Source organism: Stegostoma tigrinum, chromosome 38 (genome assembly GCF_030684315.1).
Source record: "Stegostoma tigrinum isolate sSteTig4 chromosome 38, sSteTig4.hap1, whole genome shotgun sequence".
NCBI lineage: Eukaryota > Metazoa > Chordata > Chondrichthyes > Orectolobiformes > Stegostomatidae > Stegostoma > Stegostoma tigrinum.
The window spans coordinates 15,859,570-15,883,366 of record NC_081391.1 but is presented as its reverse complement, the minus strand read 5'-3'; the positions used below and the strand labels follow the sequence as shown (position 1 = coordinate 15,883,366).

The following is a 23,797-nucleotide window of genomic DNA, read 5'->3' as shown; positions in this document are numbered from 1 at the left end:
AACATCCTGGTTCATCCTTAAAGGAACCAGTATTTACAACATTGTCATCCACATATGTTTAAGCTTTTTATTGAGGTCCAGTAGTGGAATTTGATTGTGCAGCACCTCTGGCTTGTCATGAACTTGTTTAGCAAGGACCACTCTCACCATGGAAATGCAAAGACAATTGGGGTTTGTCACAAGGAACTCATCTACGACTTTCTGTTTTTCCTAATCCTCAATCTAAAAGAATGTTTAGATCTTGTTCAGGAAGGTTGCTTATACGCAAGAACACAGTTTTAAACAATAAATTTGCCTGCAAGCCTTGCCTGATTACGAACTGCTTTCCACATTCTGGACCAACCTATAAATACATGCATCCACAATTAAAATGGCAATTAGCTAAGTAAACATCTCACACTGCACTTACACCATCCCACCAATGCTGGTGACATGGTACCTCCATTTGGCTATGCAACAGTACAATACAATACAGCACAGGTACCGACCCTTCAGCCCAATAAGCCTCAATCAGTTTCTACCCCTCTGTTCGCCTCCTGTATGTGTCTATCAAGATAACTTCAAACGTTGCTAGCGTGCCTGCTTCCACCATCTCATCTGGCAGTGTGTGCCAGGTAACACCCACCCTCTAGGTAAAAAAAAATCCCTGCACTTCTTTCTTGAACCTGTGCCCTCTTCTAGTTTACATAACATACATAACAAATAACTTATTAAAAAATTTAGTTCTGCACAAGCTAGTTCAGCTGTCCCTTAATTTACCAGCACATCAAAGACCAAAAAGTGCTTCATGAACTGTAAAACAGTATGAGATGTCCAAGTGTTGTGAAAGATGCTATATAAGTGCAAATCCTTCTTTCTGTTGTAATATATTCCCACACCAATGATTAACATCGATTGAGTGGGGCAATCTTGAACTTTATAAGAGAGTACTGATGAATTACTAATATTTTCAGCCCTAAACTCTACAATAATGTCCATTGGTGGATGGAACCTTGAAACCTTTGAGTGTGAGTAGAAGTTTGCTAAATCCGATAATTCATTTTACTCCAGCAACAAACCAGGGAGGAGATGAGGAGAACTGTTTTTTTGTTAAACATAGCAAGTTGCTAGGATCTGGACAGTGCTGCTTGAAAGGGCAGTGAAAGGTCAGTTGTAATTTTGGAAAGTAGAAACAAAAAGTACAAACTTGTGGATAATGATAATTGGTGCTAAGTGGACAGAGCATTCAAAAAGAGTTGGCCATAAGCATGTCAAGTTGAGTGGTCTCTTCCGGCTCTGTACAAAGCTAGCTTAGTCTAATTATGCCATTCTCCCAGGCAGAGCTCACCATGAACCAAGAGTGTCGACATTAAAGAATCACAGAAGCCTTACAATGTAGAAAGAGGCCATTCAGCCCATTGAGTCTGTACTGACCCTCTAAACTGTGTCTCACCCAGACCCAGCCCATTATCCAATCCCTGTCACCCTGCATTTCCCATGGCTAACCCACCTAGCCTGCACATCTTTGGATGGTGGAGGAAACCTGTGCAGACACAGGGAGAAATATGCAAACTTCACACAGACAGCAGCCCAAGGCTGGAGTCAAACCCAAGTCCTCAGTGCTATGAGGCAGCAGTGCTAACCACTGAGCCACTGTGCCTCCCCTACATGTTTCTACACTCCTTCTAAAACTTCCAATACTCCTCACCGACATCTGCTGTAACATGTGCGGTTGGAAATATCCTTGTGCAGCAAGACACAGGGGTCACACACAACCAAAGTCAGGTTAGACCTAACACAGAGCCCACGACTCTTGGTGGAGTGCCTGTTGCTGAAAGCAGGATGCAAGCAAAAACAGCAAAACTATGCAGCAACACTGTACGAGCTAAAGTGCTTTCAACTTCAACAGACTGTCTGGGATTCGAAAGCCTCCAGGTCACAATGAGAGGCTTTTGTATTACTTCAAAGTCCATTTACTGTGTTTACTTTAAACAAATCATTCCCCAGGGTGAGATTATTTCTACAGCACCTGGGAAAGCTCAAGAAATGCATGCACTTTTGGATTGAACATTAGTTCGAATCACTGAAGTCCACAGGAGGTTGGACTGTATTCCTCGCACAATGTATACAGAACAAAAACAGACCATTCAGCCCAACTGGTTCATATTGATGGTTAATACTCCATAGCCACCTTGCACCCTCCTTTATCTAATCCCATTCATACATCTTTCTCACTTAAGTTTTGTCTGTTTTCTTCCTTAAAGCACCTGCTTGAATGTATTTGTATGTATCCTGGTGTTGCATATCACCACATTTCTTCACACATTTTCAGTCCAATATGACTATCCTTCAGAGTTCAGGATTGTGAAGCAGTCATACTAGACTCAAAATGTTAACTGTTTCTCTCTGCACAGACGTTGCCAGACCTGAGTTTGTTCAGTATGTTCACATTGTTTCAAATATCCAACATCGCAATATTTTACTTTATTTTCATTCCTAACTTTGTAGAATTTAGTCCATGCTGATCTAGCATTCACTAGCCTACAACCTGCAGTCCTTTATTCAGTCGCACTGCTGTGGTGATCAACTGGTGTGGGAATTTACACTGCATGGGGTATGAGGTTGAGTGTTTAAAATATTGTACCAGTCTAATGTAGGTTCAGCTTAAACCGTGCTTCACCTTAACAGGTCATATTAGGTGGGGAAACCCCGAAGTGTGTTGGGATGCTCTCCCGAGGCATGGAGAAGTGTAGCCCCAGCAACACTCAAGACACCATCTCGAACGAAGCGATCCAGTCGATCAGCACCCATCCCATTCCTTCATCATTCACTGCTTCCACCATCAGTGCACAGTGACAGCAGTGTGTACCATCTATGAGATGCACTGCAACAACTCACCGAGGCTTCGTTGAGAGCACCTTTTACAATCAATGCCACGTAGAAGAAAGGTTGCAAGTGTGGGACCAACACCAACTCAAAAATGGTCTGAGGAGAGCCAGGAGGGGGCACGAGAAAGGCTTGGCAGAAGGAATCCGGGAAAACACAAAGGCATTTTACACTTACGTGAGGAATAAGAGAATGGTCAAAGAAAGAGTAGGGCCGATCAGGGATAGCATAGGGAACTTGTGTGTGGAGCCTGAGGAGGTAGGGGAAGCCCTAAATGAGTTTTTTGCTTCTGTCTTTACGAAAGAAACGACCTGTGTAGTGAATGAAACCTTTGAAGAGCAGGTGTGCATGCTGGAATGGATAGAGATAGACGAAGCTGATGTACTGAAAATTTTGTCAAACATTAAGATTGACAAGTCGCCAGGCCCGGATCAGATTTGTCCTCGGCTGCTTTGGGAAGCGAGAAATGCAATTGCTTCGCCACTTGCGAAGATCTTTGCATCCTCGCTCTCCACTGGAGTCGTACCTGAGGACTGGAGAGAGGCAAATGTAATTCCTCTCTTCAAGAAAGGAAATAGGGAAATCCCCGGCAATTATAGACCGGTAAGTCTCACGTCTGTCGTCTGCAAGGTGTTAGAAAGGATTCTGAGGGATAAGATTTATGACCATCTGGAAGAGCATGGCTTGATCAAATACAGTCAACACGGCTTTGTGAGGGGTAGGTCATGCCTTACAAACCTTATCGAGTTTTTTGAGGATGTGACTAGTAAGGTTGATGAGGGTCAAGCTGTGGATGTGGTGTATATGGACTTCAGTAAGGCATTTGATAAGGTTCCCCATGGAAGGCTCATTCAGAAGGTCAGGAGGAATGGGATACAGGGGAACTTAGCTGCTTGGATACAGAATTGGCTGGCCAACAGAAGACAGCGAGTGGTAGTAGAAGGAAAATATTCTGCCTGGAAGTCAGTGGTGAGTGGGGTTCCACAGGGCTCTGTCCTTGGGCCTCTACTGTTTGTAATTTTTATTAATGACTTGGACGAGGGAATTGAAGGATGGGTCAGCAAGTTTGCAGACGACACAAAGGTCGGAGGTGTCGTTGACAGTGTAGAGGGCTGTTGTAGGCTGCAGCGGGACATTGACAGGATGCAGAGATGGGCTGAGAGGTGGCAGATGGAGTTCAACCTGGATAAATGCGAGGTGATGCATTTTGGAAGGTCGAATTTGAAAGCTGAGTACAGGATTAAGGATAGGATTCTTGGCAGCGTGGAGGAACAGAGGGATCTTGGTGTGCAGATACATAGATCCCTTAAAATGGCCACCCAAGTGGACAGGGTTGTTAAGAAAGCATATGGTGTTTTGGCTTTCATTAACAGGGGGATTGAGTTTAAGAGTCGTGAGATCTTGTTGCAGCTCTATAAAACTTTGGTTAGACCGCACTTGGAATACTGCGTCCAGTTCTGGGCGCCCTATTATAGGAAAGATGTGGATGCTTTGGAGAGGGTTCAGAGGAGGTTTACCAGGATGCTGCCTGGACTGGAGGGCTTATCTTATGAAGAGAGGTTGACTGAGCTCGGTCTCTTCTCATTGGAGAAAAGGAGGAGGAGAGGGGACCTAATTGAGGTATACAAGATAATGAGAGGCATAGATAGAGTCGATAGCCAGAGACTATTTCCCAGGGCAGAAATGGCTAGCACGAGGGGTCATAGTTTTAAGCTGGTTGGTGGAAAGTATAGAGGGGATGTCAGAGGCAGGTTCTTTACGCAGAGAGTTGTGAGAGCATGGAATGCGTTGCCAGCAGCAGTTGTGGAAGCAAGGTCATTGGGGTCATTTAAGAGACTGCTGGACATGCATATGGTCACAGAAATTTGAGGGTGCATCCATGAGGATCAATGGTCGGCACAACATTGTGGGCTGAAGGGCCTGTTCTGTGCTGTACTGTTCTATGTTCTATGTTCTAACTCAAAGACATCAACCACTTCAACTCAGACAAATGCTACTCTGTATTTAACCCTGTGGTGTGACTGTCCTGGGAGTGTTTGATGAATAGTGTCAAGAGGGCTTTACTCTGTATCTAACATCGTGCTGTACCTATCCAGCAGTGTTTGATGTAGATAGTGTTTGAGGAGCTTTACATTTTTGTTAAAAAGAACAGAAAGGTTTTACTTTTAGTTTAAAAGAGTAGACGGAACTTTACTTTATATCTAACCCCGTGTTTGATGGAGACAGTGCTGAGGAAGCTTTACTTTCGCTTTGCTTTCACTTTAGAAGAATAATGAAAGCTTTACTCTGTGTCCAACCCCGTTCTGTCCTGGCTTCAGAGTGTTTGGTGGGGAGAGTGTCGAGGAAGCTTTATTTTCGTTTTACTTTCAGTTTAGAAGTGCAGAGAGAACTTTACTCTGTATCTAACCCTGTACTGTCTGTGTTCAATGTTGCGTTCTGAAGGAAGCTTAACTCAGACACGAGCTTCTCTCATGCTCGAGCTGGGAAGAAATGAATCCCAAATCTAGAAAGTGCTCTACTTCCTCCCTCATCCTCACCACTTGTCTCCTGAATATTTCCTCCATTAAAAAAATCCAAATGGAACAAGCCAACAGTCAACACAACACAACTTAAACACAAAATGGTGGCGAAGAGAAATCAAACTAAGCCATTCACCCTCTTCACTTTGCTGGTTGGGGGTAGAGTCCGATTCCGTTGATGAAGCAACCTCTTTCAGCCATTTTTTCCTCTTCTTCGGAGGGGGCTCGGCCTTGGCTTTGGACGGTCTCTGCTTGGGTTTCGATGCTGGTCGAGCAGGTGGCTCCGGTTTAACCACGACCGGTACTCGATTAGGAGTGGTCTTTGTCTGGCTCTGCCGTCTAAAGCACCAAATTCGACAAGTCAGCACCGGGAGAGGGAGTGTTACATTCAGATTCTCTACCCTTGCCCCATCAGGGAAAAATGCAGTGGGATCTGAGCCAGGGTGGTTGTCACCAGGGGGAGGGATCTAGTTGGCCCCTTCCCTGGTTCCATTCTGGGACTCGAGTACAAAACCCAAGCCTGGCTGTCAAGGAGGAGTGCTACACTGTCAGAGAAGCCAATTATTTGTTATCATTGCCATGTTGCTGTCTGTGGGAGCTTGCTGTGCACAAATTGGCTCATGCACTTCCGCCAGTGTCTACACTTCAAAACGTGGCTGTAGAGTACTTTGAGATGGTGGGTGGACATGGAAACTGCAAGAAAACCCTCTTTCTTTTTAGTAAGGGGCAAAGGGAAAATCAGCAAGGCTTCACGCTCCTGACCAAGAGGCTTGGAATGTGTGAGGATACTCAATCAAAGTCCCAATGTGAGACCCCTCCATGACCCAACTCCAATCAAGGCTTCTAACCCCCGCACTTGTACTAGGCCCGCAGGACCTGGTCTGGTGCTTACCACCTGAGTATTCACCCAAAGACCCTATTACTTTCTCAAACAACTTTTTAATCATGTTTTATAAAGGAGGAAGCTCACACTAGCACTAACTGAAAGCTGCCTTCACGGAGATAGAGGCCTGTACCTCAGGGATTGCTGCGGCCTATGCCAAGGCTTCTTGGAGCATACGCGGACATAGTCCTTCTTGTTGACGTTCTCCAGGAATTTAACGTAGAGTCGCTGGTATTCATTTTTTGCGTGACCAAAGTAGCCAAGATACTGAAAGGAAAAGGCAGCATATGTTAGGCCCTTAGCAGTTGCCTACTTAGCAAGGGCTAACAGGCTCTTGACCACAACATAACATTCTCTCTAATTCTGTTCTCAGTGCACGGACATCCAAGGTCTGTACATGGCAGTAACTCCTGAACCTGAGGCCTATGTGTTGGCATTGGCAATCAGCATGGGAAGAGCCTCGGAGCAACCCCTTGGTTTAGATGGAATATCGCTGAACTGTCCACATCAAGGGTGCTGGAGGGAGAGGCGGCTGACAGGATGGGAGTGAGGTGAGAGATGGATTTCTGCAGTGCATCTTGTAGATAGTACACACTGCTTCTGCTGAGTGGGATGCTCGGGAATCACCTTGAAAAATCACCCAATCTGGACAATGGATCAATGCATTTTGTTTCCACTAATTCACAATGAAGGTAGTGGTACCATCACTTGGCTCGTAATCCAAAGGTCCACAGGATCAACTGGGCTCAAATCCCACCAAGGCTGCCGTGCAATGTGAATTCAATTAACAAATCGGGAATGTACAGCTAGACCATGGATTGTTGTAAAAACCCCATACGATTCACCGATTTCCTTCAGGGAAGGAAATCTGCCATCCTCACCCAGTCTGGCTTACATGTAACTCCAGACCAATGCAGCTGATTCTTAACTGCTCTCTAAAATGGCTGAGCATGCCAATCGGTTCAAGGATAATTAGGGATGGGCTGTCAGCGATGCCCACATTTGACGAAAGGACAAAGAAAATGTACATTCGTTGACTGGGAGCACCTTCTAAGTCTATTAAACCGCTCTCTTTATTGAAACCATTATTGCCACATTCATGGCCCATCACTGGTTGGCTGAGTGGCTTTGTTTTTTATTCATTTCATGGGACGTGGGCATGGGTGGCTGAGCAGCATTTATTGCCCATTCCTAGTTGCCCCATGACAAGGTGGTGGTGAGCTTGAACTGCTGCAGTCCACCTGCTGTAGGGTTGACCCACAATGCCCTTAGGGAGGGAATTCCAGGATTTTGACAGTGACTGTGAAGGAAAGGCAATATATTTCCAAGTCAGGATAGCGAGTGGCTTGGAGGGGAAATTGAAGGTGGTGGTGTTCATACATATCTGCTGGCCTTGTCCTTCTAGATGTAAGTGGTTGTGAGTTTGGAAGGTGTTGTCCAAGGATCTTTGGTGAATTTCTGCAGTGCATCTTGTAGATAGTACACACTGCTTCTGCTGAGTGTGGGTGGTGGAGGGAATGGATGCTTGTGTATGTGGCGCCAATCAAGCAAGATGCAGTGTACTTGATGGTATCAAGCTTCTTGAGTGTTGTTGGGGCTGTACTCATCCAGGCAACGGGGGGGTATTCCATCACACTCCTGACTTGTACTTGTAGATGATGGATTGGCTTTGCAGAGTCAGGAGATGAGTCATGGGGTTGTACTCTACGTCTCCCTCCTTCCCACCATCCCCTGTGTGTGACGGCAGAGGGATCAAATCCTACTCCAGACTTGACAGCACAAAGTCTAGGGTGACCCTCCTAGCGCATTGCCAAGTGCTACAACATTGAAAGAGCATTGAAACAGCATTGTCTCTCAACTGAGATATTAAACCTCTCTCTCTCTCTCGTTCTGGTGGAAGTGAACAATTCTATTGTACTATGTGAAGAGAAGGAGGGCTCTCATCTCTGGTGTCTTGGACTGTATTTATCCATCAAACAGCATGACAAAACAAAATACAGAATGATTACCTGGTCACTGGTATATGACTATGGTGGGGGCTTGCTGTGCACAAATTTGGCTGCCACATTTTCTACATTATGATAGCGACGAGTGCACTTTTCGCAAGTGTTTCACTGGCTGTAAAAGGGCACCCCGCAGTCACAAAAGTCGCTATACAAATGCAAATTCCCTCTCGCCAGCGATTGCGTCCTTACTTTGCTGGTTGCACAGAACTGCCGATGGCCATCCCTGATCTCGGGGGTGAACTTCTGCAACAAGGCCTTCTGCACTCGCCAGATAGGCGGCGGTTCCCTTCCTGCCTGCATGGCGAGCTGTGGGCGAAGGAAGCAGAGGCATTATTGATCATCACGGGGGCACTGCCAACTCCGATTCGGCACATTCCCGGAGCTTTCTGTGCCATGTTCATCTGCCCCTCCCTCGCCAATCCTCCCTATTACTTTAGACCAATCAAATGGCTTTTTCCTCACTGTCCAGTTATGTCACCGAAGGGCTGAATGGTCGAAAACTTCCCAGTCCCTGGATCACTGGAGACCAGATGTGCGTTCCAAACCCGGAGCATGCCAGAATCCCAATCCCCTCAGTCCAGGAAGTTTGAGAATCTGAGGGAAAACTTACATTCTCCCAGTCACCCTCTGGACAAGTTCCAATTTGCTAACCTGCAGAGTTACCCTGGAAATGTTAGACTATAAAAAGTCTAGTCTAACTCCTAGATAACTACACAACTAGTAAAGTCCAACATCCCAAAGCATCATGCTCTCTCTTTAAAGAGGGACAACTGGTAATGGGTTTAACCTGGGGGTCACCATGCCTCAACCCACCCCCGCAAAAATTCTCACTGAACTCCTCACTTCAACTAGTCCCTGCTCTGTCTGATTATCCCTCCTCATCAGGTCCCATCAACAATCTAATGCCACCCTATACCTGATTGACCCCCAACCCTTCCCTACCCATTACCTGAATACATGCCCCAAGTGACCCTCACCGATTGTCCAGTTACCCCCCCAAACCAGACTGCCCAACCCCTCCCCACCACCCAACTGCTACCTGATCTACCTGGCTCAATTGTCAACTTCAACTCAGCCCATTCACTAGCATCTTAAACTTACCATAACTGCTGTTTTCAAAAAAAATGCGCGGTGTGGTTACACTCCCAAACCCCCAGTGATACTGTGTCCCTTGGAGAGAACTCTGCAGTGTTTCTGGGAGAGCTGGGTTCGGGAAAACCCACTGGAGTAGTGTTGGATGGAAAAAAAAAGCCGCAACAGAGTAGCTACTCCTGGATCAATCAGGGCCAATGTGAGCACATATCACTACTATTTTTCTCTCTTGTGCCCCCACACATGGCCTGGGAGATAATTCTTCAATTTCTGGAGATTCCCAAACATCTTGGAAAGGTTGGCGATGCTGGTTGTGACTAATCTGTCGATTTTCCAATTGCTGTCCCACATTTTCCCTTCAGAAAGCAGCAGCTTGCTTTGGGGGTGGTAGGAACTGCAGATGCTGGAGAATCTGAGATAACAAAGTGTACAGCTGGGTGAATGGTATCAATGTGGACTTCACAAGCTTCAAAATCTGCCCTCCCCCTACCGTATCCCAAAACCAGCCCAGCTTGTCCCCGCCTCCATAAACTGTCCTTCCTCCCACCTATCCCCTCCTCCCACCTCAAGTGCCAACCCATCTCCTACCTACTAGCCTCATCCCACCCCCTTGACTTGTCCGTCCTCCCCGGACTGACCTATCCCCTCCCTAACTGCCCACCTACACTCACTTTTACTGGCTCCATCCCCACCTCTTTGACCGGTCTGTCTCCTCTCCACCTGTCTTCTCCTCTATCCATCTTCTATCTGCCTTCCCCTCTCTCCCTATTTATTTCAGATTCCCCCTTCCCCTACCCCATTTCTGAAGAAGGGTCCAGGCCTGAAATGTCAGCCTTCCTGCTCCCCTGATTTTGCTTGGCCTGCTGTGTTCATCCAGCTCTACACCTTGCTATCTCAGCTTGCTTTTGGGGTACAGTTTAGGGATCTGGTTGAGACAGTACTGCACGCAGCAGTCCCATGCAACCACTGGTTGGGTAAGTACACTGAGTGCCAGCCCATGTGTAGTTTTTGTGGCTGGGACAAAACCGCATGTCACATTAATGCTGGAAGTTTTTGTCTGCAGGCCCTTTCTAGTTTTCTGAAGGGGCTGCTCCTTAAGTGTTCACTGTACTTCAGCCCCGTGCTCCTATGTGGGGAGGGGCAGGTAAATCAAAGGGCCTTCTCATGGGTCTGTTCCTGAGCCTGGCCAATAGGTCGAGGCAGCAGGCCGAAAAGGGTGTCATTATTCCTGACCGTCTGTCACTCTTTCACAGTCACACCCACACTTGGGTGTCCCTAGAGAAGGAGCATGCAGAGCTCACCAGCACTATAGAGGCCTTTACAAACCTGAAGGCACTGCAGGGGCTGGATTGCATCATCACCCTGGACAACGCTATTTTAATTTGACAAGTTTCCATTTCCTTATACAAGTTTCGTTCACATTAGTTTTTTGCTCATTAAAGGACAAAACAGCAAAAGAGAGATTAGAGCCACTTAAAGATCAACGAGTCCATCTATGAGTGGAACCACAGGACATGGGTGAGATACTAAACGAATAGTTCACATTCAGTGTTTACTGTGGTGAAAAACATGTAAGCTTGAGAACTTGTAGAAATAAACAGTGATATGTTGTAAACAGTCCACATTACAGTAGAGGAGTTGCTGGAGGTTTAAAGAGCATAAAAGGTTGGTAAGTGTCCAGGACCTTATCAAGGGTACCCCACATTGTGGGGAGCTAGGGAAGAAATGCAGGGCTCCTCGCAGGTATTTGTACCATCAACAGCCACGGGTGAGGTGCTGGAAGACTGGAGGCTGGTTAATGTTATGCGTTTGTTTGAGAGACGCTGCAAGGAAAAGTCTGGGAACTATGGACTGGTGACTCTCACATTAGTGATGGATAAATTGTTGGAGGGGATTCTGAAAGACATGCATTTGGAGAGGCAAGGATTTATTAAGGATAGTCAGCATGGCTTTGTGCATGGGAAACTATGCCTGACAAACTTGATTGAGTTTTTTTGAGGACATGGCCAAGAACACAAATGAGGGCGAAGCAGCCGATGCTGTCTTCATGTAGTTTAGCAAGGGCTTCTGCAAGGTTCTGTGTGGTAGACTGGTTAGTAAAGTTAGATCATCAGATCCTGCGAGAGCTAGCCAATGGGATACCAAACTGGCTTGACCGAAGAAGGTAGAGAGTGGTGGGAGAGGGTTGCTTTTCAGTCTGGAGACCTGTGACCAGTGGTGTTCTGCAGGGACCAGTCCTGGGTCCACTGTTGTTTTTCATTTATAAAAATGATTTGGATAAGAATTTAGGAGGCATGGTTAGTAAAGTTGCAGGTAACACCAAAATTGCTGGCATAGTCAATGGTGAAGAAGGTTATCTCAGATTGGGATCGTGATCAGCTGGTCCAACGAACTGAGGAGTGACAGATGGAGTTTAATTTAGATAAATGTGACGTGTTGCATTTTGGTAAGGCAAACCAGTGCAGGACTTATAGAGTTAATAGTAGAGCTCTGGGGAATATTGTTGAACAGAGAGGCCTAGGGGTTCAGGCACACAGTTCCTTGAAAACATCATCACAGCTAGACAGGGTGGCGAAGAAGGTATTTGGCATGTTTGCCTTATTTGGGCACAGCATTGGGTATAAGAGTTGGGATGTCATGTTGTGGCTGTACAGGACATTGGAGAGGCCACTTTTGGAATACTGCGTTCAATTCTGGTTGCCCTACCATAAAAAGGATATTATTAGATTGGAGAGAATGCTGAAAAGATTTACAAGGGTGTTACTGGGATTGAAGGGTTTGAATTACGAAGAGGCTGGATAAACCAGGATTTTTTCCCTAGAGTGTAAGAGGGTGAGGGGTGTCCTTATAGAGAGACAATCACAAGGGGCACAGATAAGGTGAGTAGCAATGGTATTTTTCCCAGGGTAGGGGAGTTCAAAACTACAGGATATACTTTTAAGATGAGAGGGTAAAGATTTAAAAGGGACATGAGAGACAACTTTTTCCACACAGAGGGTGGTGCATATATGGAACAAACTGCCAGAGGAAGTGGTAGACGCAGGTACAGTTACAAAATTTGAAAGACATTTGGATTAGGGTGCATGATTAAGAAAGGTTTAGAAGGATACAGGGCAAATTCAGGCAAATGGGACCAGTTTAATTTGGGAAACCTGGTAGGCATGGATGACTTGGACCGAAGTGTCTGTGCTTCCATTCTGTATTACTCTATGATTCTGTTTTGTCACTGTGCCTCAGCTGTTTAGGGAGCTTTACATTCAGTTTAAAGGAGTAAAGGGAGGTTTACTCTGTTTCTAATCCCATGCTGACACTGTCTTGGGAGTGTTTGATGGAGACAGTGTCAAGAGACCTTTACTTTTGCTTTAAAAGAGTGAAGTGTTTTACCCTGTACCTAAAACAGTGCTGACCCCATCCTGCAAGTGTTAACGGGGACAGTGTCGAAGGAGCTTTACATTCACTGTAAAACAGTAGAGTTGCCCCAACAGGACCATGTTCAAAGAGACAGTGATGCCACCTGTGGAAGAATATCCCATCTGTATGCTTTGCCTGGGTGCATACCCTTGGCACCAGCTTCATATTCAAACACGAACTGGCATCATCATGGGGAGGAGCTTAAAGTCTCAAGGAATGGTCCATTCAGCCCATCATTTCCTCAAGGCTCAAACCAATGACGCTCAGAAAGGATAATGAAATGTTGGACTTTATACTTAGACTAGAACAAGGTAGAAATCACATTCCAGATTCAGCAACATTTCAGTTTTAAATTCCCCATCCTCATATTAAAATTCTTTGATGGTCTCATCACTCCGTATCTCTAATCCCCACCAGACCCGGAACTCCTGCAAATCCTGGCCTCTTCCAGATTCCTAAACGTCCCTTCGCTAACCATAAGTAGTCACATCTTCACATAGCGCTGAATCTCTGGAAATCTCTCTCCAGACCCATCCACCTCTAACTCATTCTTTGAGTCTTCCCCTTTGCCCACACTTTGCTTTATTTGCCTCAATACCCCTGGTACTTGGTTCTGCGTCCATCTTGGTTTGCCTGAAATTCCTGCAAAGGGGAGTTGGGGGGATTGTTGTTTATGATGATGGCGGACACATTTTTTTTGTCCAAGGGGCAAGTTACTGTTTCACCAGGGGGCTTGCTTTACCTTAAGTGCTTTGATGTCGTCGATCTTCACGACAAACTCGTCACGCTCCCGGAAGACGCCTTCACCTCCGCTTTCTTCATCCTCCTCATCTGTCTCGCCAGAAATGGCGACAGAGTCTTGTTTCTTGGCCAGGTGCAAGGGCCTGTGCCAGGGCTTCTTTGAGCAGATCCGTACGTAGTCCTTTTTCTCCACATTCTCCAGAAACTTCACATACAGCCGCTGGTAGTCCATCTTCACCTCATCCGGGTACTCGATATACTAATGAGGAAGAGGAGAAAGTTTCAATGCTCACTTCACTGTACCAACGGCGGCCATTTTTTATGGTGGGTGTGCAAGATGGAAAATGACTCGACCGTCACCTCCCAAAACAACAGCCACTACCACTGAGGCCCAGGGCACAGGTGCACAGGAACACTTCCACCTTCAAATTCCTGAAGGAGTTCCCTTCCTAACAGCATTGTGGATCAGCCCATGGACAAGAGCAGTTCAAGAAGGCAGTTCACCACCACCTTCTCAAGGGACAAGTAGGGACGGGCAGGAGAAGTTGGCCAGCCAACAGTGCCCTTGTCCCGCGGCTGAATAAACAAAATATCCCGGTGTAGAGAAACAAGCCATTCCTTGTTCAGAACTCCGGTGGGGAGTCACACCAGACTTGAAACGTTAACTCCATTTCTCTCTCCACATACACTGCCAGACCTGCTGAGTTTCTACAGCACTGTCCATTCTCATTTCGGATTTCCAGGTGAACATTTCACCTGGCAGAGGAGCATCGCTTTGAAAGCTTGTGACTTCAAATAAACCAGTCAGGCTATAACCTTCTGTTGTGACATCTGATTGTAAAGTTACGAAGGACCCAAATACAGCGAACAGAGCTCGCCTACTTACTTGAACAGGGGGCATCACACAGCATAGATCTAAAATTAACACAGAAAATGCTGCAGAAACCCAGCAGGCCAAGCAGATTCTGTGGAGAGAGAAAAACAGAATTTCGTGTCCAGTGTGGCACTTCTTCAGAACGGTGTTATATCAGACCCAAAACATTAACTCTGTTTCTCTCCCTTCACAGATGCTGCCAGGCCTGCTCAGTTTTCCAGCACTTTCTGCTTTTATTTCAAATTTCCAGCATCTCCAGTATGTTGCTCTGGTTATTATTTCACTGTTGCTGGGTCAAATTCTGGGAAAACTGCTCCTAATAACATTGTGGCTCTACCTACACCATATGAGACTGCAGCTGTCAGGAAGGCAGCTCAGCACCACCTTCTCAAGGATACCTAGCCAACAACACCCATAAACCAGCAATGACAATTTTCTAAACTGCAGACAGCAGATTTGATCCCAGAACTGTGCTGGGTCAGCTACTTCTACTCAATGACACTCAAAACCCAGCAGCCTAGGCTTATGAGTGAAACAAAAATCTAGGAATTCCAGCCCAGATCACCGTCCTTTCTGGAAAACTGGTGATGGCTGCTGTTGTTGAATATCCCAGTTGGCAGTAACTACTTTGCCCGGTGGTATACAGGGAGGCCAGTGGCTGGCCTAATCTCTGGAATTCTCTCCCCAACCCCTTCCCCATTCTCCTTAAAAAAAGGAGAGGAAATATTGCACAGAGACCTCCAACTGCCCTTTAAATTTGGCCATCAAAGGAATCAAGACTTCTTCACAGTGTCCTGGCCAATACTTATCCCTCAAACAACATCCTGGAAAGTACAGGCTATCGGGCCATTTCTCACATTGCTGTTTGTGGGAGCTTGCTGTGCACAAACCGGCAGCCATACTTAATCCATTACAACAGGGATTACATTTTGAAAGGACTTCATTGGCCGTAAAGCTTTGAGGAACAGAAGCTGTGAAATATGCCTTTTTATTTATTCATTCACTGGATGCAGGCATTGTTGACTCAGCCAGCAGTTACAGCCCATCCCTAAATACCCAGATCAACCACATTGCTGTGGGTCTGGAGTCACATGCAGGCCAGGCCATGTAAGGATCGCAAATTTCCTTCCCTAAAAGGACATTAGGTGAACCAGATGGGTTTTTCTGACAATCAACAGCCGTTTTATAATTCCAGATTTATATAAATGTAACATTTGAAAGATTTGCATTTATACAGCACCTTCTCATGACTTCAGGACTTCACTAGGCCATAGGGCAGATTCAAAAGGAGTAGGTGCTGCTATAATGTCAGAAACATAGTAGCCAACTGTGCACAGCAAGCTCCCACAAAGTGATATGGGAATGACCAGATAACCTGTTTTGTTTTTGTGTAGATGTTAACTGAGGGATAGGCTCCTTTTCTAAATAATACCAGGGCACTTGCTGTTCCGGAACATCCAGCAGACAGGGCTAAGGGCTGAGCATCTCGTTCCAGAAGAGGGCACCTCTGGCACCTGAGGACTGCGCTGGGAGCACCCGCCTGGGTTTTAATGCTCACGTCTCTAGTGTGGGGCTTGAACCTGTAACCTTTGTGCTTCAAGAGATGGGAGTGCTGTGCACTGAGCCACAGACACTCTTGTCTTTGTTGCTTACGTTCTGTGGGTACTTCACCACTTCAGGTATGTCCTTTCCAGGCTGGTGGGAGGGTGGAAAAGAATCGGGTGGCGGAAAGAGAGAGAGAGAGAGAGAGAGAGAGAGAGAGAGAGGGGGGGGGGGGGAGAGGGGAGAGGGAGAGAGAGAGAGAGAGAGAGATAGAGAGAGAGGGAGAGAGAGGGAAGGGAAGGAGGGAGGGACAGAAGGAAGGAACAGAGGGAGGAAGAGAAAGAGACAGACAGAGAGAGAAACGGGGAAGAGAAAGGGAAAAGAAGGAAGGAGGGGCAGTTGAGCTTACCTGAGCACTGGAAGAGAAGTGGCGCTGACCATCCCGCACCTCGGGTACAAACTGCTGGAGCGAGGCTTTCTGCACTCGCCAGATTGGAGGAGGCTCGCTTCCGGCCTGCATCGCTAGCTGTAAAACAGTATGCAGTGCAAGTAGTCAGCCTCAGCAAAATCTGACATTCAACAGATGGACACATTTTTAGATTTTAAAGGCTTCAAGGAGTCTGAGGAGAAAGCCAGAAAACGAAGTTGAGAGAGAGGATCGGCCATGATCATATTAACTGGTGAAGCAGGCTTGAAGAGTCTCCTCCTGTTTTCTATGTTTGACGCTCTTTAGTGTCTCAAGGGACAACCTGACAAAGTCAGAGATAACAAGGTGTAGAGCTGAATGAACACAGCAGGCCAAGCAGCATCACAGGAGCAGGAAGTCTGACGTTTCGGGTCTGGACTCTTCTTCAGAAATGGGGGAGGGGAAGGGGATTCTGAAATAAATAGAAAGTGGGGGAGGCGGATAGAAGCTGGATAAAGGAGCAGATAGGTGGAGAGGAGACAGACAGGTCAAGGAGACGGGGCTGGAGCCAGTAAAGGTGAGTGTGGGTGGTGAGTGTGGGTGGGGAGTTCGGGTGGAGGTTGGCCACTCCAGGGAAGGTGGACAGGTCAAGGAGGCGGGGATGAGGCTGGTAGGTAGGAGGTGGAGGCGGGGTTGAGTTGGGAAGAGTGGATGGGGTGGGGAGAAAGGACGGGGAGATTTTGAAACTTGCGAAGTCCACATTGATACCATTGGGCTGCAGGGTTTCCAAGTGGAATATGAGGCATCGTTGTGGCACTGGAGGAGGCCCAGGATCGACATGCTGTCCAAGGAGTGGGAGGGGGAGTTGAAGTGGTTCGTGACTGGGAGGTGCAGTCATTTGTCACGAACCGAGCGTAGGTGTTCCACAAAGTGGTCCCCAAACCTCTGCTTGGTTTCTCCGATGTAGAGGGGGCCACAATGGGTACAGCAGATACAGGATATCACGTTAACAGATGTGTTTGATGTGAAAAGTCTTTCTAGGGCCTGGGATGGGGGTGAGGGCGGAGGTGTAGGGGCAGGTGTATCACTTCCTGCGATTGCAGGGAAAAGTGCCAGAGGTGGTGGGACTGGTGGGGCGTATGGAGCAAACGACAGAGTTACAGAGACAGTGGTCCCTCTGGAAGGCAGTTAAGGATGGGGAGGGAAAGATGTCTTTGGTGGTGGGGTCGGATTGCAGATGGCAGAAGTGTCAGAGGATGATGCGTTGGATCCGGAGGTTGGTGGGGTGGTACGTGAGGACGAGGGGGATTCTGATTTGTTTGCTGCGGGGAGGGGGTGTGAGGGATGAGTTGCAGGAAATGCGAGAGACGTGGTCAAGGGTGTTTTTGACCACTGTGGAGGGGAAGTTGCGGTCATTGAAAAACGAGGACTTTTGGGATGTCCGGGAATGGAACGCCTCATCTCTGGAGCAGATGTGGCAGGGGCGAAGGAATTGGGAATAGGGGATGGCACTTTTGCAAAACAGTTTTTCTGCCGTCTCCACCTCCACACTTACTTCTTTAATCATGAGCCTAACCCTCCCTCCACTGATCCTTTCTCCCACCTCCAACAACCCCCTCCTCCTGGACACCACCCTAAGGCCTCCTACACGCTCCCCCCCCCAACCCGACCTCTTCAGCTCCAACGGCCGGCGAGATATCAATCACCTCAACCTCTCCACCTTTCTCACCCATTCCAACTTCTCCTCCACAGAACATGCAGCCCTCCGCTCCCACCCCAGCTTCATTGTAAAACCTGCAGACAAGGGAGGTGCAGTTGTAGTATGGCGCACTGACCTCTACATCACCGAGGCCATGCACCAGCTCTCTGACACCTCTTCCTACCACCCCCTTGATCAGGTCCCCATCCCCAGCCGCCCCAAAACAACATCTCCCAGACCATCCACAAACTCATCACCTCAGGTGGCATCCCACCCACAGCCTCTAACCTCATCGTTCCCCAACCCCACACCGCCCGCTTCTATCTCCTTCCCAAAATCCACAAAGCTGACTGCCCTGGTAGACCCATTGTCTCTGCCTGCTCCTGCCCCACCGAGCTTATCTCCACTTATCTCGATTCCATTTTCTCCCCCTTGGTCAAGGAACTCCCCACCTACATCCTCCAAAACTTCCGATTCCCTGGTCTTCAACACCTCATCTTCACCATGGACGTCCAGTTCCTATACACTTGCATTCCCAATACAGATGGCTTAAAGGCCCTCCGCTTCTTCCAGTCCCGTAGGCCCGACCAGTCCCCCTCCACCGACACCCTCATCAGATTAGCTGAACTCGTCCTCACCCTTAACAACTTCTCCTCCAATTCCTCCCACTTCCTACAGACAAAGGGGGTGGCCATGGGTACCCGCATGGGCCCAAGCTATGCCTGCCTCTTTGTAGGGTACGTGGAATGTGGAACAATCCCTCCTATCCCCGAGCTCTTCCTCCATTATATTGATCACTGAGGAGCTCAAACAGTTCATCCACTTCACTAATACCTTCCGCCCCAACCTTAAGTTCACCTGGACCATCTCCAATACCTCTCTCTCCTTCCTAGACCCCTCTGTTTCCATCTCTGGCAACCACCTGGAAACCGATATCCATTTCAAGCCCACCGACTCCCACGGCTATGTAGAATACACTCCTCCCACCCGCCTTCCTGGACTGACCAACCCCCATCCTAACTCCCTACCTACACTCACCTTTCCCGGCTCCATCCCCGCCTCCTTGACCTGTCCGTCTTCTCTCCACCTATTTGCTCGTTTATCCACCATCCATCGTCGCCTCCCCCTCCCTCTCTACTATTTCAGAATCCCCTTCCCCTCCTCCATTTCTGAAGAAGGGATTAGACCCGAAATGTCAGCTCTCCCGCTCTTCTGATGCTGCTTGGCCTGCTGTGTTCATCCAGCTCCACACCTTGTTATCTCAGATTCTCCAGCATCGGCAGTTCCTACTATCTCTGACAAAGTCAGCCCTGGGCTACAGAATGGTACAGAGCAGAAGAGGCCGGGTAGCCACCATTCCTGTGCTGGCTGTTTGAAAGCCTCCCAGTCTTTCCACATAGTCCTTTTAACAATGCCAATTTTTGCTTTTCAAGTTCAGGCCCGAGATTCAATAGAGGAGGCAGAAAGCTTCTGTGACACTCAAATGGGCTGAACTGCTTGTTTCTAGCTGTAAAATTTTAAGTAATCGTCCCAATCCCTTTAAAAAATAATTAATCAATCAGCCCTTTCAGGCAGAGTGTTCAAGATCATGACAACTTGCTGCAAAAAACACATTTCCCACATTTTGCTGCCTCAAGACAGCACTGCAGTTGTCAAATGACTGCATTTCAAGCATTCTGAAGCGAGTGAGTGAATTGCTCAAGTGTGAAGACCCTTCAAATGCTTGGTGCAGCCATGTATATGGAGTCATTGAGTCACACAGCATGGAAACAGACCCTTCGGTCCAACCAGTCCATGTCGAACATTATGCAAAACTAAACCAATCCCAACTATCTGCTCCTGGCCCATATCTCTCCAAACCTTTCCGATTCATGACCTTTTGCAAATCTATTTTAAACGTAATTGTACTCACATCCACCACTTCCTCAGGGAGTTCATTCCACACACAAACCACCCTCTTGTGTAAAAAAAAATTGCTCCTCATGTCTTTTTTAAATCTCTCTCCTCTCACCTTCAAAATGTGCCCCCTAATCTTGAAATCCCCCACCCTCAGAAAAAGACAACTCCCATTAACTCTATCTGAAGTGCAGGACCCCTTAGGCTACCAAACAGCTGCACAGTTTGGACAGAACAGTGGCAAAAATTAATAATAGAGAAAAAAGTTTGTAATCATATCCATGAGGTTAGTGCATCAATGTGAAAAGCCCAGCTCATTGACAAATACCATTTAAGGAAAAAAAAAATCTGCCATCCTTACTCAGCCTGGACTGTATGTGACTCCAGACCCACAGCAATGTGGTTGTCCCACAAGAATTAGGAGCAGAAGACCACTCAGCCCCTCAAGCCCACTCTGCCAATCAGTAAGACCATGGCTGATCTGCCTCTACCCCAGTTTCAAATCTGCTTCTTATAACCATCAACCCCCTTTTCAACCAAAAATCTTACTCAGCCTTGGATATATTCGGTGTCCCAGCCTCCACTGCGCTCCAAGGAAAAGAATTCCAAAGACTAACTAAACCAACAAATTGTCCTCCTATCAGTCTTAAATCAGGGTCCCCATATTTCGAAATTGTGTCCCTTAGATCTAGACTCTTCACAACAGAAACATCCTCTCGGAATCCACCTCATCAGCACCCCATTATCGTAGCAATACAATCACCTTTCACTCTTCTGAAGAAGGGCCCCGACCCAAAACATCAACTTTCCTGCTCCTCTGATGCTGCCTGGCCTGCTGTGTTCCTCCAGCTCCGCACGGTGTTATCTCAGACTCCAGCATCGGCAGTTCTTACTACCTTTCATTCTTCGCTGTTTTAAACTCCAATGGGTACAGGCCCAATCTATTAACTCCTACCTGATTTTGCTCACTGATTTTTAACTCTATAATGACAGATAAATGGCCGCTGACAAGCTCTCGGCAGCAACAGGAAATGGGCAATTAGCCTTGTCTTTGCCAGGGATACCCATTTCCTGTTAGTCAAGGAAACAGGGGTGGCAGTTTTTAATTCAATCACAATTCAGAGATCACACTAAAGCCCCATGTTGTCATGTAACCCCAGCAAATGCATAGTTCAACAGCTCTAGGCCAGTTCCTTTTTTTTTCCTTTAATTTACAAAATTGCTTAAAATGAAATAAAATTCTCAAATTGCCATGGTGGGATTTGAACTCTCAATTGTTCTGCTGCTAATCCCACACCTGGATTATTAGTCCAGTAACATAACCAACACACCCTATTGAGATTTCTGTCTCAATAACTTGGCTAAAGGTTTCAAGATTTAGCTTACATTTTTGCAAGGATTTTCCCTGCGCTAACATTAGCTTGTCTGTTCAGGAAATAACAATGGGGCTATTCTTTTTAAATTCATTCATGGCATGTGGATGTCAGTGCTGAGCCAGCATTTATTGCTCCATCCCCAGAGAAGGTACTGGTGGGCTGCTATCTTGAACCACTGCAGCCCAGGTGCTATAGTTTAACCCACAATGCTGATCGGGAGGGGCATTCCAGGATTTTGACCCAGCGATAGTGATATATTTCCAGGTCAGGAGGGTGAGTGGCTCAAGGAGGGAACTTGCAGGGGGTGGTGTTCCCATGTTTGTATTATCCTTGTCCTTCTAGGAAATGGTCCCAGTTTTTTTTCCTTTATTCATTCAGGAGAATGAGGGCATTGCTGACTAGGCCAACATTTATTACCAATCCCTAATCGCCCAGAGGGCAGTTAAGAGTCAACCACATAGCTGTGGGTCTGGAGTCACATGCAGGCCAGACCAGGCAAGGATGGCAGTTTCCTTCCCTGAAAGATATTAGTGAACCAGATGGGTTTTTCCCGACAATCGGCAATGGTTTCATGGTCATCATTAGATTCCTAATTCCTAATTCCAGGTATTTTTGTTGATTTCAAATCCCACCACCTGCCAGAATATTATCTGGGTCTCTGGATTAACAGTCCAGTGATAATACCACTAGGCCGTTGCCTCTCCTGAGGATTTCCAAACCTTGATGAGAACTCCAATGGGCTGAATGCCCTCTTTCCAAACTGCAATGACTATGGATTTCCAGACCATTTCTAAAGTACAAAACGTGTCCCAGTATGAAATACTACTAAAGGATTAAACTATACCCCACTGAAAGGGACAGCGACGATGAGTGGGAACTAAGGGCCTGCCCTAGGCCTCTGCTGCAAAGACAGGAAGATTTAGAGAAATATTTCCTTCTCAATAGTTGCCTCAATGACCAAGTCAGGAAAGAAGATCCTAAAAGTCACAAATAGAAAATACATAGTCACTTCTATTTTTTAGCCTTTTGGGCGTCAGCCATTTAACCTACTTCCTTCCAACAAACAAGAAGTTCCTCATTACTCATGTCCCCAAGAGTGGTCACTATTTATTGCTAAATATAATATTCACGTGAATCTTGATAATATTTTGTAAAGGTTTCATTAATTTTTGAGTGTTAACGGGTGGGAAATCATACCTTGAGTTCCTTGATGTCGTCAATTTTGATGACAAACTCGTCCCACTTCCGTATGGCACCTTCTCCGCCACTCTCCTCATCATCTTCGTCAGTCTCGCCATAAATGGCCACTGTGTCCTGTTTCTTGGCTAGCTTGATGGGGGAAGGAGCCTCTTTCTCTTCTGGCTGTGGTGGGGACGCGGGGGGAGGAGAAGGTTCTTCTTCTGGGATCGACTCTTTAGGCAAGACTGGAGACGGGGGAGCAGGCTGCTCTGGCTGGGAGGCCTCAGAAGGTGATGTGCTGACTTCTTTCTCTTCTACGGTCATATTATCTGGCAAAACAACACAGATCTAAATGGAAATAGTCAGATTCAAGGAACAGTCTCTCTTCTCCCACTCAACCCCAAATTTCACTGATACCTCCCTTTTCTTTTCCAAAAGAAATACAGAATAGAAACAGACCATTCAGCCCACCAATCCAAACCAGTTTAAGCTGCACTTTGAGTTTCCTCCTACCTTTCCTCATCTAATCAATCTGCATAACCCTGTATTCCCTTCACCCTCCTGTGCTTGTTTGACCTCACTTTAAATACAGAAGCTTGAACACATGCACCAACAGGTTCGAGAACAGCTTCTTTCCTGCTGTCAATAGACAGATGAACAAACTTTAGAACTTCAAATAATGTTGATCTTGCTTTGAGCACCTCTGGTGCAGCCATAACCTTGCATGCCTTGCTCTGTCTAAGCACCCTATGATCTGTATGTCCTTGTTTGCTAATGATCTGCCTGTACCGCTGGCAAAACAAAGAATTTCACTGTACTTAGGTATATGTGACGACAATAAGTCAAACCAAATCGATAACATTCACTTCAAGTACTCCTACCGCTAATGAGTTCCAAATTCACGTTGATCTTTAGCTAAGGGACCTCTCCCAATTTTGATGCATACCATGGGGCGAAGGAACGTGAGAGAGTCCCTTATGAGCATACTTTCCTTTATGTCTGATTTTCCCATATTTGCTAGGTTACAACAAAACCCAATTGACCATGATACAAGAAATTCTGTCCTCCAATCTCAAGGGTGATATCTGATTTGGGTGCAATGTTTAAGCATCAAATTTACAGCAGATTTGGTCCAACTGGTCCCTGCTGGTACGTAATCTCTGCCCACCCCACTTCATCTGAACCTGTATTCTAACCTATTTGCTACATCTCATCCACTTGTCCGGCTTCTCCTTAAATGCATTGATACATTCAACCCCTCCCCCCGCCACAAAGACTACCATGATACAGAGTTCCACACTCTGTTGA

The 23,797-nt window shown here is 46.7% G+C and overlaps 1 protein-coding gene across 1 annotated transcript in view; it reads right to left on the bottom strand.

Annotated features, from left to right (window-relative positions):
* LOC125447080 (proline-rich protein 12-like) overlaps positions 1-23,797 on the bottom strand; it is a 90,230-nt gene that overhangs the window by 23,760 nt on the left and 42,673 nt on the right. The window contains exons 6-11 of the mRNA XM_048521175.2: positions 22,508-22,818; positions 16,343-16,459; positions 13,519-13,776; positions 8,463-8,579; positions 6,401-6,534; positions 5,521-5,723 (exon numbers count right to left, since the gene is read on the bottom strand). Of these exons, the coding sequence (XP_048377132.2) occupies positions 5,521-5,723; positions 6,401-6,534; positions 8,463-8,579; positions 13,519-13,776; positions 16,343-16,459; positions 22,508-22,818 (1,140 nt within the window). The remainder of the gene's footprint in view (positions 1-5,520; positions 5,724-6,400; positions 6,535-8,462; positions 8,580-13,518; positions 13,777-16,342; positions 16,460-22,507; positions 22,819-23,797) is intronic.